The sequence below is a fragment of the Aspergillus homomorphus genome (genome assembly GCF_003184865.1).
Source record: "Aspergillus homomorphus CBS 101889 unplaced genomic scaffold BO97scaffold_1, whole genome shotgun sequence".
Classification (NCBI taxonomy): domain Eukaryota; kingdom Fungi; phylum Ascomycota; class Eurotiomycetes; order Eurotiales; family Aspergillaceae; genus Aspergillus; species Aspergillus homomorphus.
In genome coordinates, this window is record NW_020291887.1 from 821,387 (window position 1) to 839,586 (window position 18,200).

The 18,200-nt window shown below is 50.3% G+C and overlaps 7 protein-coding genes across 7 annotated transcripts; 3 read left to right on the forward strand and 4 right to left on the reverse strand.

Annotated features, from left to right (window-relative positions):
* Nucleotides 1–490: 490 nt before the first annotated feature.
* Nucleotides 491–1,808, forward strand: BO97DRAFT_6248 (uncharacterized protein). Its single transcript, XM_025700948.1, has 3 exons — nucleotides 491–806; nucleotides 876–1,148; nucleotides 1,198–1,808. Exons 1-3 carry the CDS (start codon nucleotides 634–636, stop codon nucleotides 1,721–1,723), a joined length of 972 nt encoding a protein of 323 aa, XP_025556574.1. The 5' UTR covers nucleotides 491–633; the 3' UTR covers nucleotides 1,724–1,808.
* Nucleotides 1,770–3,491, reverse strand: BO97DRAFT_359227 (60S ribosomal export protein NMD3). The gene is made up of 2 exons (XM_025692308.1): nucleotides 3,418–3,491; nucleotides 1,770–3,354 (listed from the first exon to the last, which is right to left on the reverse strand). Exons 1-2 carry the CDS (start codon nucleotides 3,474–3,476, stop codon nucleotides 1,893–1,895), a joined length of 1,521 nt encoding a protein of 506 aa, XP_025556575.1. The 5' UTR covers nucleotides 3,477–3,491; the 3' UTR covers nucleotides 1,770–1,892.
* Nucleotides 3,492–4,104: 613 nt separating this feature from the next.
* BO97DRAFT_430430 (uncharacterized protein) lies at nucleotides 4,105–5,200 on the reverse strand (the record flags this gene model as incomplete). The annotated part of the gene is made up of 3 exons (XM_025697436.1): nucleotides 4,105–4,493; nucleotides 4,529–4,780; nucleotides 4,831–5,200. 3 exons carry the CDS (start codon nucleotides 5,198–5,200, stop codon nucleotides 4,105–4,107), a joined length of 1,011 nt encoding a protein of 336 aa, XP_025556576.1.
* A 2,456-nt stretch (nucleotides 5,201–7,656) lies between these two features.
* Nucleotides 7,657–10,656, forward strand: BO97DRAFT_447816 (uncharacterized protein; the record flags this gene model as incomplete). The annotated part of the gene is made up of 6 exons (XM_025698807.1): nucleotides 7,657–7,777; nucleotides 8,013–8,062; nucleotides 8,121–8,205; nucleotides 8,268–8,905; nucleotides 9,152–9,814; nucleotides 10,315–10,656. 6 exons carry the CDS (start codon nucleotides 7,657–7,659, stop codon nucleotides 10,654–10,656), a joined length of 1,899 nt encoding a protein of 632 aa, XP_025556577.1.
* A 539-nt stretch (nucleotides 10,657–11,195) lies between these two features.
* BO97DRAFT_419661 (PLC-like phosphodiesterase) lies at nucleotides 11,196–12,594 on the forward strand (the record flags this gene model as incomplete). The annotated part of the gene is made up of 3 exons (XM_025696579.1): nucleotides 11,196–11,464; nucleotides 11,514–11,585; nucleotides 11,655–12,594. 3 exons carry the CDS (start codon nucleotides 11,196–11,198, stop codon nucleotides 12,592–12,594), a joined length of 1,281 nt encoding a protein of 426 aa, XP_025556578.1.
* Nucleotides 12,595–14,665: 2,071 nt separating this feature from the next.
* On the reverse strand, nucleotides 14,666–16,257 carry BO97DRAFT_430431 (MFS general substrate transporter; the record flags this gene model as incomplete). Its single annotated transcript, XM_025697437.1, has 5 exons — nucleotides 14,666–14,723; nucleotides 14,774–15,265; nucleotides 15,370–15,873; nucleotides 15,903–15,994; nucleotides 16,024–16,257. The coding sequence occupies 5 exons, from the start codon at nucleotides 16,255–16,257 to the stop codon at nucleotides 14,666–14,668; spliced, it is 1,380 nt and encodes a 459-aa protein (XP_025556579.1).
* Nucleotides 16,258–16,731: 474 nt separating this feature from the next.
* Nucleotides 16,732–18,086, reverse strand: BO97DRAFT_359230 (uncharacterized protein). Its single transcript, XM_025692309.1, has 3 exons — nucleotides 17,969–18,086; nucleotides 17,444–17,906; nucleotides 16,732–17,384 (listed from the first exon to the last, which is right to left on the reverse strand). Exons 1-3 carry the CDS (start codon nucleotides 18,049–18,051, stop codon nucleotides 16,857–16,859), a joined length of 1,074 nt encoding a protein of 357 aa, XP_025556580.1. The 5' UTR covers nucleotides 18,052–18,086; the 3' UTR covers nucleotides 16,732–16,856.
* Between the last annotated feature and the right edge of the window lie 114 nt (nucleotides 18,087–18,200).

Sequence of the window (18,200 nt, forward strand, 5' to 3'; positions counted from 1 at the left end):
CTTGAAGGAAATGCTAGAGATGAGCCGAGAATTACTTTAAGTTACCCCACTACGCTCCACTGCAGGCGGCCGAGCAGGCGTAGAGGGTCACATGACGGCCCGGGGGCCCCGTCACCCAGCCCAGATCTGACAACTGCAGCTCTTCTTCAACAGTTGGATAATCTGTCATCATTTACATCATGAGGAAAGAAACATGTATGCGACCAGGCGAAGGTATCAGACGACCAGTTGGGCCTCTAGACAAGCGCAAAAGCACAACACGCTGTCAGCCTTGTGCAAATCGGCGGGTGAAGGTTCGAGCAACCGTCCCAAGAGATGAGTCAAACTTACACAATATCCAGTGTGACGGAGGGCACCCCTGCGAAAGATGTGTCAGAACAAAAAAGACCTGTACGCCGCAGCAGCTCGAACAAAAACACCTGAAATTTGTCTATGTTTCGAAGCAAGTGTGGCCGTGTACAATTCCCATGCAAGTGCGGAAGCACGATGATGCCCTATACATAGACCACTTCGCATCCTTTCTTCGACGATGCCACTTTAGTAAGGGATTCGCTACCGCAAATGCAGATATAGTGACAATCATTGGTCAATACCCTCTGCTTTCAGACATTGCTATCGCAATCGGAGCCTTGGATGCCGGTAGGAGAGGCTCTGTCAGGTCGTTTGGCGAGCTGGGGTCTCCTAGGCAGATTGCTTTCCGGGCTTGCGGTAGGTCATTACAAAATCTGCACTCGGCGATTTCGACGGAAAGTCCAGTCTTTAGAGAGGACATATTCTGGTGCACATTTCTCCATGGTCTTTTTGAGGTATGTTGCATCCATACCAGCCGAAGATAATTGACTAACCGTTCGCACAGCTTATGGCTGAGAATTCAGGTATCTCGTTCGCAAACCACATGGTTTTCGGTACAGCCAGAATACTACTCCTATTGTACTACTCCTATTGGAGCCTAAAAGACTGCTTTCATTATCCACGCGGAGTTTGGTTGATGCGTATTGGATTCTCGAAACCAATAGAGCCATTCTGTTTGGTGACAGCATCACCCCTGATCCAGACAAATATATGTTGAGTTCGACGCGAGAGAACTGGCCAAATTCCACGAAGAAAATCCTCATGCTTATGATACAGACTTCCAACTTTGCGAACAGGCAAGTCAATTTTACTACCTGGATTAATACATGCAGCTAATAATCATAGGCTATTCGACGAGATTGAAAGCATCCCTCAAGAATTGAGAGCCCTTGATCCCAGATTAGACGCTCTTGCGCATGAAGGACTCGAGATCAAAGAAAGGTTTCTCGATTGGCAAGCAGAAAGTCAGTCAGAAGAATTACCGATGGGGCCATTTACCAAATTGGCTATCATCATTTATCATGCCCTGCTTCTATATCATTGCGGAAACTTTGCCTATTATCCATGCTGGATGGCAAGGATGATCCCTCAACTTACTCAGAGTGAAGTCGACAAACATGTCGCCGCAATTTTGGATTTGTCTCAAACCCTTCTCTCGGATACTGATATCCCGGCGGTTCTTTTATTGTTTCCTCTGCGGATGGCCGGAACCCACGTCCTTGAGAGCCATGGACAGAATAGAGTCTTGGGCGCTATTCGCCAGATACGACAAAAAGGCTTCGTCGTTTCAGATAGAATTGAGCTCGATTTGCAGGAGTTTTGGCATTACAAGTTGAGTATTCTGGCGGAAGCAAATGAAATGCGTGTTTAGGTTGTCCAGCAGTTTGAGAGGGGAAGGAAGGGTTGGTAGGACTGCGCCGGAAAAGGAGCAGCGGTGAAAGCTATCAGCAACAGAAAGGCAAGCAGCACGCACGGGAAAGAGGGGGCATAAATAAGGTTCCTATATTTTCAATGAGGGTATCTGCCAGGTATTCGACCATCTATTTCTCATGAATCTCCAGGCCATCCAAGTCATCCAGGAGCTCATCCATGTTAATCCTGGGCACCTCGCCATCCGTCATCTCCGTTCCAGCGATGCTCATCTCATCATCTTTCCGCTGGTTCTTGTACAGTGCGAGAGTAGCCCGCAACTCCTCATCCTCCTCCACATCCCGTAGAAACAACTCGAGGTCCTTCTCAACGCGGCTCTGCTCGTGATCGGTGGGCAGAAGATCACTCTCGCCCACGGCCATCCGCTTGAGCCTCCAGTTGCGCTTGTTCTTTTTGTGCTGTCGGGGATAGTGCTTCTTCACGAGAACCACATCCGGAATTCGGGATGCGTAGGTCTTCGATTGCTCCAGCTCCTCGAACTCGGGATTGTTGAAATTGGATCCGGTGATCATGTAGCCCAGCACCGAGTCTCCGGGGTGGAGAATGCTTCCTAGGTGCGATCTTGTGAAGTATTGCCGGTCCCCACCAAAGTCTGACGCCCTGGCAACCGTGACCTCGGCGAGCTGCCATTTCCCTCCGCTTTGACCGGTAAGGTCGATGTCAAGCACGATAAATTCCACAAGGTTGGGAACTTCTGCCAGAGGCGTGAACGGAGCGCGCCAGTAGATCTTGGGCTGCAGGTCGGCGGTCTGAAGAGTGTTAGGGTCGAGAAATGTGATGGACGTGCCCACTCGCTGACACAGGACCAAGGGTGAGATGTTGCCGATCTGCCGGGCGAGCTTGATCGGTAACGCCACAAGGTCATCCTTGCATACAGGTACCAGTTTTACCGAGTAGCTAAACTTGTACGACTTCTTGGATGTGTGAATGTTCTCCGAAATCAGGGTTTGGGACTTGGTAACTTCGATAGGTACGACAGAATGGAGGAAGTCGACGAACGCTTTGGCGTGGTTGCGCTGCGCGAAGAAAAAATCGACGCCATTGCGGGCTTCCTTGATGTTAATGGTATCGTTATGTGCTTTGTTTTTGAGGATCAGTTGCTCGAGGTAGAGAAACGTGCGCTTGTGCATGACCGCCTGCCGAACCTGCACGCTAGCCCTCCAGTGGTTGTGAGTGTAGGACTTTTTGCAGTCGGGGCACTGGAGATACATGACGATGTAGGTGACCTCGAAGCTCTGCTGGACGAGGGCATCGTTGCTATCGATAGAGTCTTGAACGGTGAGCTTTATCTTGATACGACGCGAGTGCGGCTCGGTCCAGATAAAGGATGCATCCATCACCCGAACTTTATTCAGACGTTTCAGCTTCCGGAGGCAGAGGGCGAGTAACTCGCGCGACTCGGGGGCGGCGACCGTCCATGTAGCGGGAGGAGAGAGCCATCGTTCACAGTCCCGACAGTAGTGAACAGTTGCTTCGCGTTGAATTCCGGCGGAGATGTCGACAGAGGTTTTGATGCAGTCGTTGCAGAGCGTGGCCCCTGCTAGCGGAGCACCACATTCATAGCACAATGTCCTGATGATTAAGATATTAGCGGACATCGATGGCACAAAGTCATGCTTGAGGTTCCTTACTTACGTTGGAACAGATTCTGCGGTGCTTTCGAGCGGTATGGATACAGGAGTGTCATAATCCATCTTGATGAAGCTTGGGTGGCGATGAGATGTTGATGCTGAAATGCAGCGGGGTAGCTCTGATAAGATTAGAAATATCTTCTATCGCCTTATCGTTATCTAAGGTCACGTGGTAGCTCTCTTCCGCAGCTTACAATCAAGGCGGTCAGTGCAGACCGAATAGAAATAGCCTAATCTGCGCAGTACCAGATCTCCAACGAGACCATCATCGCCTTCATCTACAGTTCCTTATTGAATGATGTGCATCAATAGTATGTTACGCTTATCTTGAATAGATCTACTGCCAGAATGTCTAGATTCTGTCTCCACACTGCACAGGACATGGAGGTGTTGGAGATGTTAAGTAATTCCTCCATCTCCGCCTCCAGACTGTCCCCTACTCTACTGTCTCGCATCCTGTAGAGGGTCACCATGCTGTTAAGCGGCGCATGGCTCGCTGAAATATGTTAGAGACTACGATAATAGAGTGGACCTTGGTAAAAAGCAAATGACAGGACTTTAGCTACAATTGGTGACTCTTTGAACAAAGGTGAAGCTTTGCTTGGGTCCCCTTAGGTATCTATACGCCACTCAGAAGCAATGTTCTTGGTACCTTGGCATTTTGAGAACGTATTGACGATACGGGCGGCTCTCAGACTTCAAGGCTGGGAGGTGTGCCTGCCAGTTTGGATAGTTCCAGACCAGCAACACAACCGTTCAGCTCGCCAAAGAGGGACGCGAAGGAGGAATGGGCGCATTGATGAATATTATGATAGTAGGGGGCGGGGCGGGTGCACCACTCTGGGGATTTGAAGGCCTTCACATTCTTCACAAGCTGATGAAGACCCAACCTCCGGTAAGGAGCCACGGGCCTCAGTGAAAGCAGATGGTGTGACTCCATCGCTTTACTGAGTGTCCCATACATGATTGAGCTGCATTCAAAGTGGCATCCCGCAGAACCGCTGAGGAACTGGGCTCGGTAGTCGAAAAGTCGGTCGATTATATTGCCTATGGCCTGTTCTCTTCCCTGGTTTATGAGATCTGAAATGCAATTAGATAAATTCACTGTTCTAAACCAGATCTCTCATCAAGAATTTTGCCAGAGATCGGTAGCCCGCGGCTGCAAATCTGATGGTCGCATGTCGACATTGCCGTAGAGATGAGTTGGAGGAACTGTTCGCTTAAACCAAAGAACCACGAGACCCATAGCCATAATATCAAGTCCCGACCATAGGTGGTCGGTAGCTGTTGGTCTAGTTCCGCAATCCATGTCTGCGAGAAGAACCCCAAAGCCTCCTTACACTGGTAGTAGTCTGCCAAGACTGTGACTTGGCGATCATCTCCAGACTTATCTTTCGGGGTATCTCTGAATTTTGACAATGTACAATCCTGAGAAGAATCAATAGTGCGTCGATGCCCCAACCGTTCGCAGCGATTTCAATGAACCCGGATGGGAAGGGAGTTGTGGTTTCCTTCCAGCTACCACCTAGCAGAGTCTTGAAGTAAGATGAGGCGAGCGCTAGATGCTTTGCGGATACCTGGATGCGATAGGCCTTTCCAGCCAGATCTGCAATTGGATTCACATTAGTTGTCGGGCTGCTCCAGTTCTCCAACTTCTCGATCAATGAATCCAGAGCGACCATATTTACGCCAAGATATTTCGTCTCCTCTGCAAAAGGTTTATCGAAATTGCGCAGTACAATCACGAGTTCACCATCCGGGTCGATAACTTGTGTTGGAGAATTCATAGCGGCTATCAGATTGGGCTGCCAATACTGCCTTGGTTCGCAGGTGATGAGAACAAGAAGAATGTAAGAAGACAGTGGCTAGTGAACTGGAGATCTGTTCACTGTCGAGAGCTTTGAGCTGTGTTATCGAGGGAAAAACAAGGCCGACTCCCAAAAAGGGAAGGCTTCTTTCACCTTCCTTCATCATTCACTGCATCGCTCTCTAGGATTACTTGTGAGCACGTGAGCTGGGCCTGGAGGGGAGTGGAGTCGAGTGGAGTGAGCTGAAGCTGTGGTTACTTGAACTTGACAGAACTCCAACGCCAACTATCAGATGAAGATGTCTCAAAACTGCAAGCCCTATCTGGTTAGTTCTTCTGGCATCAAATTAGCTTCATAGTTGGCCTCAGTCAGCGCGGACATTCAGATGCCTATGATCTGGCTCCGACTAGCCGACTCGCATTATCGCATCTCCTCGTTGCACCAGCAGCTTGACCGCCTCAAGCCCGATGCCGGAAGCTCCTCCAGTAATAGCGTAAACCTTTGCCCTCGTGTGAAGTCATCAAAGGTCAGAAGGGTGAGGATTAAGAGCATTAGGGAAAATAATTGAAGTACGTTGCAGTCGATCATCAAGGCTTTCGGTTGCCCACCCTATTTATAGCTTGACTTTCCGTCACAAGAGAGGTATGAATCTATCCACTTGGATGCTTTAGATAACTGGAAAATATTCGATATTTGCTATCAGTAATTTGAAGGGCATGAGATTTTCCAAGCACTTGTGGGGAATTTCCCGAAACGCAATGTCCCGATGAGAGCGTCCCCGTGCCTAAGATCAGAAGCATGCCTGGAAGCCAGAGTGTTCATGGGAAACTGTACCCCGGAGAAGTCCGGGCCTAGAAAAGTCGTGTTTTCTTCGCCAGGAGCGTTGAGAGAGGTAAGTGGAGACGAGACGGCTCTCGCATTGAGTCCGCATAGTGTCTCGGGGTCTGCTTAATCGGTGCTCCAATGGGCACGCTGTTGGGTGTTGGGATGAAGCTGGTGTATGATCGCAACATCTGCATCTGACTGCGGGCTTCCTGATTCCCTCTGTCCCTGTCCGATGCAGATTTGCGGATCGCAAGAATTGCAATGATCTGAGGTTATTCCTCATGGCCTAGGTTGAGGATACTGTCTATCGGGTAAGTAGCAATGCTTGGGGTCATTTCTCCCAAACTGTCCATCATTCTATGCATGGTTGCGCTTCTGTTGGGGAAGATGCACTCGTCCTTCGTCCTCGTGCTACTGAACCATCTTCCAACCAGTAGCCCACACATCCTTATCTCCTATATCCTGAAAAAACCGACCCCTGCCATCATTCCAGACCATCTCCCTCCGAGCCCCGGTACAAAACAACAACGGCAAGGTATTGCTTTTCCAAGCCTGACATATGCGCTCGCTGGGTTTTCTGAATCGTCTCCAGTGCCAAAATGGCCGCCAGGACTCCACGTCATGATTGACAGGACACTCACTGCTAATTGGCCTTGATAAAAAGTGCACTAACGCGGACCGGCCCTACCTCCCTATGCGCAGTCGCATTCAAGTGCAGTTTAGCGCAGAGCTATTTCCGTTTAGAGCTATATCTTAAGCGAGGCATAGAGCTCAGTCTCGACTCGAAGCAGTATTCAACATGACTCGTAACCCAAACGAGATGAAGCGTAAGAACCGATTCGTGAAGGGACGAGTGCTGCAGATTGGAAGGTACCTTTGCTTGTTACTCGGTGAGGAGGGGGAAGGGAGGGAGGGGGAGCCAGGAAGGGGGTGGGGAAGAGTAGATGTCGGGGCAAGTCATGGCATCCTTATAACTGACCTGTATGCATACCCGACGTAGAAGTGCATGAACCACTAACCACTCATAGGGCGCCTTAGGGTTCCCAATCTCCGATGCCTGTTTGCCGCCTGAGCGATGTGGGCTAGCAAGTCAGCGCTAGCACTACTGTACCGTATCTTTGCTTATTCCGCCTGCAATAAATTGCGATGCATACCCAATGATATGTGATTCAAATATCATTTTGTCATCCATGCATTTCCCCGAGTGCAGCTTAGGGCTACGGGGAACTCCAACCGAATGCCACCATCAGGTCTGTGCAAATTGTAACTGGGGGCGGCAATTGCGCATAATTGGGTCCTGTGGGGTTCCTGCGAGTGGCTACTGCAACCACTCAGCTTAAAACAATGAGCCATGCTGGCCTCTCTTTAAGTTGTTTTTCTTTTTCTTTTGGGGGGGGGGGAAACGTCCGTGCTCATTCGGTTCAACATCGATCGATCTTAATCTCCAAGAATAGCGACTTTGTTCCGGAGCGGGCCGACAAATTGACTGTCTAGGTAGAAATGGAACCGGTCAAGGATTCATTCCTGTGATGAATCGGATTGATGTGATCTCGATAAGGAAAAGCTTGCATTTCGGGGTCCATGTTGCTCTGCTCGACGAGATCCCGAGCATGTTCCCCGTGCTGGGAAACAGGGAGTCGTGGGTACTCGCATCGACGAATACTCTCCCGGGCCACATCGATGGCAATTCCGTCGATCGATCGCATGAGTCAGAGTGCAAAAGGCACCGTAGTATGTATTGCCGGCCCCCCGACACTCGAGTCCAGACCCTAAGAACTGCGCAAAGTACTGCACCTCGGTGTTTGTTTGCGGTGGGGCTTGCAGCTGACGTCTTCTTGTCTCCCTGTTACTTGTCCGCCCGCATATTGCTTCTTCTTTTAACAGGAAAGGAAAACCCATGCATCCACTCCGCTGCTCGCTGATCCTGCCTCAGGAAATCTTGGCGTGCATTTACTGAATTGAACAGCCTTGTTCAGCTCGGGCCTGCCACGCCAGCTAGCGTACCTCGATCATTTCGTGTGAAAGACTCCATGTTTGGCTTGAGATCTAGAGAATAGGTACTTTGTAACGGCAGCCTGAAGCTCAAGGAGCCTGTTGCAACTTGCATGAACCACTGCTACTTAAGGCAAACAACTACTCCCAAATTCCTAATGGGAACAGTAAATCAACTCAGCTCAATCACGACTGTCCTGCTTGAGTCTTACTGTCATCCACGTTGAAGCCTGTTTCAACGTTTCTGATTATTTCCCTGATCACAACGTTTGCGAGTGCAATCAAGACCTTCCATACAAACTCACGCTTCCACCGACTGATGTTGAAGTCAATTACGTCTCCTCCCCAAAAATCCGAGGCACGCTTACTATCGTTTGGTCTTGCCTATTCACGATTATTGCCTGTACCTGGACCGTCCAGCACCTTAGCCTCCCCTGGCAAAAAAAGCATTACCCCCGCGATAATGACCTGAAGGGCAGGAAGGTGAATGGATGGAATTGGAAGATCCCGCCATGGAAGGTATCGAAATGGAAGCACTCGACCGCGTGGTTTTTAGCCACGATTCTGGCCCCGGAAATCCCGCTGGGCAAGCACCTTGGCGATTTGTGGCACGCGCTAAAGTTGCGACAGCAATTTGAGGAGAAATTCAAACCAAACATCGATGTGCGCGGCAAGATTGAATGGAAGGACAAGCATTGGCTGTTCGCGATCATGGGTGGATTTACCATGAGGACGAAAGTCTCACCGGACAAAATCACGCATGTTGGGGACAGCTTCCCCCCGTCCGAAATCAAGTCGTCCGCAAGGCCGGAGCCGTTACGAGCTGAGGGCATCGAATCGGTGTTGGAAACTGCGATCTCAGGTGAGGTTATTGACCCCGAGAAATCCATCCAAATCAGTGTGTCAGAGGCAACCAACAGCAATTTTGCAACTGACAGCTAGGAGGAAGATTACCCCCGTATTCTTTCACCAAAAGACATTTTTGCACTTCTAGAACACCGAAAACTGCCCCATCTGCCGAGTATCGATTAAGCAGAAATCGACGATAAGTCCAAGTCTGACAAATTTATGCGAGTGATTGCAGTGTTCCAGCTCTTGTGACTCTGTATCCAGGTGATTGCTCGGGCAGTACAGGATCTGGCAGTCTCTCAGCTAGAGATCGCGACCGTGGCATTTACACTCTGCGCGGTCATCATCTACGCACTTGCCTGGAACAAGCCGCAGGGGGTCAATGTCCCAATCACTATCTACCAGGTCTCCGACCGAGGCAATGGGTTGGGCGCTATACTGGAGAAAGAGAGAACGCCCACCAGTGCATCCCGTGCTAAGCAGTCCTGGGGAGAGTTGAGAAAGAAGAGAGCAAAAGCATTTGGGACGGGATTTGAGGATTACTTCAAAACTGAAGACGGAGAGAACTACGATGGACCGTGGATTCTCGCAGCAGCAAGTCTTACTGGAACGCTCTTCGGCGGAGTTCATCTCGCAGCCTGGAACTGCCATTTTCCCACTAGCACTGAGAAACTGTTGTGGAGAATCGCCGCGCTCCACACCACCGCTTTCCCACTCGGTCTTCTATTATTGATCTTTATAATCGCCGAAATGACGGACGAGACAACGAAAAAACCGGAGCCGGGCTCAACAACCAATGCGGCGGGCAACCTTCCTCAAAAAAGGCACCACATACGCGAAGGCATTGCAACCATTATTGTCGTACTTAGCATTATACTCCTTCTCTTGGGCTTTATTGTCTATTTCCCTGCCAGGTTATATCTCCTGGTAGAGATGTTTAGAACCTTGGCATTCCAGCCGACAGGTACATTTGTCGGGACCTGGGCTGTGAATATACCAAATATCAGTTGATATGATTCCAGCGTGATCGCATCCAGCCCAAGAGAAGAGAGAACTGGCCGTGACTTGATTGCCGTCACTCACTCGACATACTCGGTGGATGGGGAAGTGGCGGGTGTTGGATGATTCTAGCCCTCTGATTCAATTATTCTGGAGCCAGATGCTGGAAAGTGGCCAGAAAGACCATCTCAGCTCGGCTACTCCACTCATACCTGGGACCGGATATTGATGGTTGGCGAATGGGTGTCTCTTTGCAGTGCCATACTTAAGCGGTTGTCTATGGTTTCGAATTTGTCTAGCGGAACTAATCATCGAAATGCCAATGACTTTTCTGCCGACAGTTGGTGTAGATCTTGAAACATCAAATCAATTCTGCAAGTGATAGGTCCGGTATAACAATTCCCGCCCCTCCTTTCTTGTGTTCATAGCTTCCCTTCCATTTCTTTACCTGCGAACTCCGGTCCCCCTCCATCACTATCACGGCGTATAGCCAGTTGCACCATCCGAATCCTGGATCCGAATCCTCCCCCGGTGCGCCTCTCACGAGACTGACGGCACGCCGTGACACGAGACAGAATGGCAGGGACTGTTGGAAGCTATCGCCCGCCGCTATTACGCGCGCTCCCACGGGGACCCTCCTGCACTGGGTAGCAGAGGCCTTCGACCGGTCCGGTGGCGCAGAGGAGCTCGCGCTCTTTGGCCGCGTGCTCGAGTTGATCGAAAGGGAGCAATGGCCCGTGGGATTACCGCTCGACTTATTCTATTTTTAAGGTTTGGAGAATAGAATAGCAGCGCATTTAGGATCGCTTGCATCTTCTTCACTCAGAGTCGACAATATGTTTCAAGATGTCGCCCTAAGCATTAGGAGATGAGGTAGGGGGGCGCCAATTTACATAAATGAGTCAGTCAAGTAATTTAATGTGTCGGTTGTCGTAACGAACAATGGGACGAAGCTTGCGTTAAGCATTTTTCTGTTCCATCTTTGATTACAGGGGACGTAAATAGTCAGTCCAGTCCCTTTTTATGTAGGACGAGAAACACCAACTCTTTCAAGTTGCTATTTATTCCCTTCAATAGACTTGTTGAGATTCCGGAGTTCAGGCTATGGTTGTGGGTCAGAGCCCCTCACGCTAGAGCTGACTCCAGTGTCCATAGTCCATTCAAAAAAGCCACAAATGTCGACGGAAGTGACGTGTGCATTTTCATAAGAGAAGAACAAGATCCACCATTCGACATCCACAAATTCCTTTATTTTTATTCCACTGGCGGATGTAGTGGAATACTGCTTGCTTCTCTCGGTCTCTTCAACATGGAACATACGCCTAGCCTGCCATCTAAATACAATGAAGGAACCCTGAGGGCGAGCCTGCTTGTAGCCCTGGCCGATATTGAGCATCAGTGCCCGGGATACTATGTATTTATCTGGCAGTACGATGGGCAAACCACTCCGGAATGCTCTCACAAGGCCGCTGCAGGCCGGTTTGAAGTGTCTGCATCTGAAAGACTCTTTAGCAGATCGTATCGGTTTGATTATGTTCTAGTGACACAAGGGCGAATTTTCTATCGAGGAAATAAAAAGTAGGTCAAGGTTATCACAGGAAACAAGAAACTCCACTCACTCAGATAGCCGTGGAATGCTTGTCTTTTCTCAGGGAGCGCACGTCAACGGAGACGAAATAATTTTCCCACCCAATATTGCGTGAGTTGAGTCATCGACTTGAGAAACACCTACCTTCCTATCCATCTGACGACTCACATCATGGGTCAGGGTTCTCACCAAGCCCAGTGCGGGAGATTTGGATCCAGCTAACTGGATGCGACAACTTCGCCAGCAGCATCCGGGGTACCTTCATCTGTCCGCATTCACCATCCCGGGGACACACAATAGTGCGGCTGTCGTTGGACAGGTCCAGCCCCTCCCGGGGTATGTCTTCGTCCCTGCCGTGAAGCTCTTTGCCTTGGAAATGGCCGAATGTCAAACCGCTTCGGTAGCCGAGCAACTGCGGATGGGTGTGCGCTTTCTGGATTTACGCACCTCCGGAGCGGATCTGCGATTGCGGCATGGGCGAGTCGGCTTGCGGCATGATTTACCTCATGTCCTCGGCGTGATCTCCACTTTCCTCGACGAGCATCCCGACGAGACCGTGCTGGTGAGGATCAAACGCGACATGCAGTCTTTGACCGGGGATCGGCAGGAAGAGACTGAGAAGACGCGTCGCGCGGTTGAGGATTGCCTCGGCCGCTTTGCTCGGGCTTACACCGACACGACAGATCCCACGCTTGCCGCGTGTCGGGGCAAGATGATATTGCTGGGCCATGCCAAAGGCCAGAAGGGCATCCCGCTGTGCTACGATCGAGACGGTGCCCCAGGAATACGCTGGGATTATTCAGACCGCGAGGTCCGCTGGCAGGCCGTGCAGCGTACACTCCAATGGATCGTTGGGCGTTCCGACAACCGGGATCATCGTTGGTATAGCATAGGATGCAATAGCTATCACGTTCCGGGGGGGAGTTATTGGGGTATTTACAAAGCCCTCATAAATCATAGCTTCCTCTCCCCGAAGCAACATGCTGACTACACCAATTGGCATCTCAGCAATTACCTCACCCACCATCTCTGGGAGCGGCGACATCGCTTGGGGGTGGTTAAAGTGGACTTTGTCTATCCTTATTTGACGAAGCAACTGATCTTAACCAACTTTGAGTAGGTTGATTCGGTCTGCGTTATCATGTTTCAATGTTTATATCTCATGCCAAACGTCGTAGTGCGAATTTAAGGTTTCAAGGTGTGGAGACAGTAAAGAAGTTGTTACTAGTCACCTTCAGTACAGTACTGTACAGGGCCGAGATGAAGAGTCCAGGCTATAAATAACACTACTTGTTCTCGGGAAGCTTATACGGCACTTACTGGAGGTATGTTATATTGTTTCAAGTGTCGTTTAGCCACGCTCAAAATTTGTAAGTCTATCACCTATACTCTGACACACTTTTCCCAATCGATGTGAAAGGCAACAACCACTTCGGCTCAAAACAACCTGAATTTATAGATGGCCAGAGTCTCCTCATAAGTTGTTCAAACTGTCAGAGAATAATCAACATGCTTATAATCAAGTAGCCTAACAGTGACCGATGAAACATTCACTAAACTTTCTTACGCCTGTTACAACTGATGCCTATGGTGGTAACAGGGTCTTTAATCATTCCACCAATGCTAGGCACAATATATTAGGTCTTGTCATCGAAGTTATATCAGAATGACATGTTCAATATAAATTGATTTTCCTGAGAGGATCGATCTAGTAGTAAACTCAGGATCAATGGTGATCAAGCCAAAGATTATGACAAGTTCAAAAGCGATCGAGAGTCATGGGGCGTTCAAACTTGCCGAATAGAACTATATAGAATAAATGATGCTTTGTGGGCAGGGGCTCAAATAAACAGTAATATGAGTTGCAAGCAGAAAATTTAGAAAAAATATGCATGACCTGTCTCGCTGCGGAACTCCCACCAAGCCTTCGCCTTTACCGTCGGGTAGCCAGAAATCACCCGTCGCGTATTTCTATTTGTGGAATCTCCATTTCAGCTTACCCCGCTTGCCTGGAGAGTATAACTCTCGTTGTCGGGAAGATCGAGATGCAAGACGGGCCAAGTGCAGGAGATTATGGTAAAGAGACAGGACCAAACGATGGTGAGAGTGCCCTGGGTATTGGGCGAGGCGACATAGCCGACCGGTTCAGGGCCGGAGGGGAGTGTGCAGATGGTGTCGAAGGTGGTGAAGGCATTTGCCGACTTGGCAAGACAGAGAAGAGTGATCAGAAGGGAGGATGCCGTAGCTGCTCACTGAGACTCCATTTAAAAGGTAACTCTTGAGGATGATCCGGGATTCAAGATAAGTTCATTCGATCCGATCGTGAGTTTTGAACCAACGCCGATCGGAGAGAACAGTTCATGCAATCCAATAAGGCTACGGCTTCCTGAGCCCGCGGCCAAAAGTACAGACTGAAAACAAACATTTTGAGTCCGATCGGCTAATCATGGTGCTCTTGCAGACGACGATCGCCGGAGCTCTCTGACGTGTGGTCCACCCTGGCCACTCACATTATAGCTCGCTTAGCCCTATCTGCAGCCACCGATGTGTCTATGTACATGCATATACCTAGAGTAGGAGGGGTAAGGCAGCTCTGCATCTCAGCTTGACTAAGTTATGAACGCTTTGACAGGCCCGGAACTCGGAAATGGCATTCCTGGCTGATCCTGTGCTATTTGTATTATTTGCTTTCCTTTCGGGACAGCAGGCCTCATTGGTCTTTGCCAAGCCTGCTACCTGCACTGCGTGCAGGAGTTTGAACAGATGTCCCCGTAATTGTTCTCGACCAATCGGCAAACTTTACTACAGCACTTGGTAGCCTTCCGAGTTCCGATTGATTTCAAAATCTTGAATTTTGTAAAAGGATGGCACCTGCAGATCACCAGTGGCGGGGGAGAATACCCAGGCGGCGATGCCGTTCGCCCGAATAACATTTCAGAAACAGCTTTTGTGGCCAGGTCTCGGGGACTCTGATTACAATTACAGGCAGTGCTTTGGCTTTTGATACATGGAACAATACAATACGACCATGCAAAGAGAACCACGCACATCAATACAGATTTTATTGAGGAAGCACACCCCACGGATCTGGCCATCGTCTACTTTGCGCTGGGCTTGCCTACAAGGAGAGCTTTTGAAGAATAATGGGATTGATTTCGGGAAAGTAGAGATAAATGTGGGAAATAGTCCGGTCAACCGATGCTAGCAACATGCATAAAAGGGGTGTACGCTGAATAGTCTGTGCATTTCCTTCGGCATACATGTGTCCCAAGCCGTCTAAACATTTTGATGTGCGCCACCAAGGTTCTTGTTGATGAGGTCTCGGGCTGCCCTGTCTGCAATGCTCAAGCATAGCTTGGAACTTGCCACCAGTGGTCGGATCCGAGAACAACTCGTCCATCTCCTGCAGTGACCGGCAATTGGTTTCAGGGAACAAGAAGTACACCAACCCAGCGACACTCACCCTAATGACGGCGTACACAACATAATACTTCCACCGAATCGTTACAAACGCGATCGGGATGATTTCCACAATGACAAAGTTGAACAGCCAATGGGTCACAGACCCGATGGCGGTCAGTTGAATGCGCAAGTCTTGGGGCGCATTCTCAACACTGTAGAGAAAGTTGGCTCCGAGAAATTCGAGGGGGAAGAAGGTCATGAAGGCCAAGAGAAAAAAAGTGGCCGCCACCAAGGCACCGATCGTGTAGCGATAGTCAATGCTCCAGACACACCCCGCCAGCGCGGCCATGGACAAGCCCATGCTCAGGCAGGCGATTATGAGACAGGGGCTTTCGCCCGAAGCGGTCCATACAGAGACAGGTAAATGTAGCTGCCACGATCTTCCACGTCAATACCCCGGCATTGAGCAAGGCAGCCTTTTGCTCTTCGAGACCAAGCAATTCTAAGCGATTTCTTGAAGGTTGTCGACTCGTAGTAAGAGATGACGATGGCCCCCGTCATCTGAGCGCAGAAGTTGATGCCAATCGCAAGGCACATGCGGTAGAACAGCCGCTGGCCTCGGGGTTTCAGGAGGTCCAGGAAGCCACGCTCCGATTGCGAACCCTGCCGAAGATGGCTCGAGATGTTGTCGATCTCCATCCGAGTCGCATCGTCGTCAATGGTCGTGTCCCAAAAGAGTTCCCGCATTGCCTCGTGGGCTTCGGTCAAGCGGCCCTTGCTAATAAGCCACCGGAGAGGTTCGGGAAAGAATAGCGTGAAAGTGATAATCATTAGACCGAAAAAAATGGGCACGGCGAGAGGGAAACGCCAAACAATCTCGCTGGACTTGATCAAGGAAGAGCCAACGTTGACCCACCCAGCGGCAGCAATTCCAGAGGAAATAAAGATACCAATGATCCCCACATTCTTGCCACGGCTCTTCGGGGCTGTGCATTCGCTCTGCCACACCGGCACCACAGCGTTCACCCTCCATTGCCAATGCCGGAAATGATTTGACCAATAGCTGCGATGGCCGCCGCGATCATCAGGGACTCACGACGTCCAATGCGGTTCCCAATCTGCGTGACGCACAGCGCAACAATGAGACATCCGATAGTGTAATTGGTGACGACCGTTCCCTGGGCCTTCGCACATTGGTGGCATCGACGGTCCTGGTGGTCCTGCTGGTTTCAGTATTAGGGGATTGGCGAAAGAGGGTGGGATAGCTGAGAATGCCCCCTATTTTGGACTGGTTGTAGCCGAACAATAAAAACGATGGGACGACTATCAGGCATACACGGGCTCGAGCGAGTGACGCGCCCTTGAGCCCCCATAGGCCCATGTTTTTGTTTGGGTTTGGGTGTGTGATGTGTGCTGGGTAAAGGGAAGTGATGGGGTCAGGGTGTGTCCCCTGAAAAGTGAAACATGATGAATGGTAGGATTTAGGGAGATTTCAAAAGCTCAAGCCACGAAAGCCTCAACAGCCCAGTGCAACGAACATTCATGGCAGAGTTTCTCGGAAGGAAAGGAGGTATACCGTAGCTCCTGGGGTTCCTGGGGCGAACACAAGCGGTCTGGCTGCCAGAACTGCGGGGATTGCGTATGCTTCCCCACAAAATCAGTCGTTAAGCATTATGCGGCCCCGCTCTCTTCCCCATATTCCGGCATGAATCTTACCCCATGGGCAGCGGTGCCTTTGTTACCCCATAACTGACTGATCCCCGGATTCTTCGGTTAAAGTTCTTCCCAGGGCACCAGTAGGCACGGTGTGAAATTTAGCTGCAGATTCTTCCGACAACGTCTGCCCTGACGGCAACGCCACACACTTCCTCAAACCAGACAACAGTTCATGGAAATGGAGACCGGGATGAGATCTGTGATTGAATACTTTGCCTGGTCCCGGGATACATTATGCAAACAGTACAACGGAGTACATCTCATTCAATTCACCACAAACCGATATGGCGGCAGCGCCCTAATCTCCTCATCGTCACTCGTGCGGCCGGCATACGCGGTCTCCAGGGGGTAAAATGCGGTGCGCGAACCCATCGTCGTGGATCGGGAGGTTGCATGGCGTGGGTTGACGCCCGACACCCCGTGGTCGAAGTTGATAACGCACTGGATGGCGGTGGCGAGGGTCAAGACGGTCAATGCAAGAGACACGCTGGCGAAGAGTAGCATCGTGTCTTTGGCGATCGTGTGGGCGCGCCGCGAGGACCCGCACAGCACCACGATGCGGCTCAGGAGGTAGGCGATTAGACCTAGGAAGCACATTACAATGAAAGCCATGGCCCATTTCATCTCCTGCTTCACACAGTAAATGCCCAGAATCATCACGACGAAGGTTGTGGGGACCAAAGCTAGCGTCAGGTTGTACTCTGACTCGCTGAAATGCACGTCGATGAGGTTGTATTCGACGATGAAGGCCACGAGGAAGAAGAATACGTATTTTATGAGGACGATGTAGAGCTGTTTCTTGATTTAGAAAATTGCTGTGCTCCGGGATAGAGTTTGGGGCAGTGTATTACCTCGTAGGCAAGATAGCGCCAACGGAGGGACGGATCACCATGAATGGTCTTGTAGATGATCCAGGTGTAGTCGCGCTGCAGACGGTAGGCGGCCAAGATCAGCCCTGCTGACGACAGCGCGAGGATTATGGGTGCGGCCAGCACGGCGGGCTGGATGATGTTCCATAGGTCCTTCGATGAGTCCGTAAAGGGATGCCCTGTTCCATCAACTCCGTACCTGACGCTGGTGACCGCGTCTTTGGTTTCGACACATTTCAGACTGGCAAAGATGATGATGCAGAGGTTGCTGAAGCAAATCGCAGTGAGCAAGATGCTGTTTTTGTGATGCACCGCGTCAAGGCTGAGGAGGGTTTCGTATACACAGGCGAAGATCAGGATAGCGAGACTGATGGGGACAACATAAGAGACTGGCACCTGGTATATCGGGGGATTGATCCAAGAATACCACTCCACTAAGATGAAGCTATCGCAAAGTGTGAGCATGCATCACCGATACCGAAAGCGAGGGCGCACTTCGGCACTGACATTTCGAGGAGGGTGACTATCGAACCCTGCGCGAACAATGTTCCGCAGAACATCCATTCATTCCGTGTCGAGGGGCGATACATGTTCCACCAAGGACAGACAAACACCAGAAGGGATGAATTGTGTCGAACGGCAGGATTTTCGTGAGGGATGCAACTAAGGGGAGGCTCACAGCAGAGTCTGAGACACGGCTTGACTAGGTCCACCTATACAGGCTTCGGTCCAGTAGAGT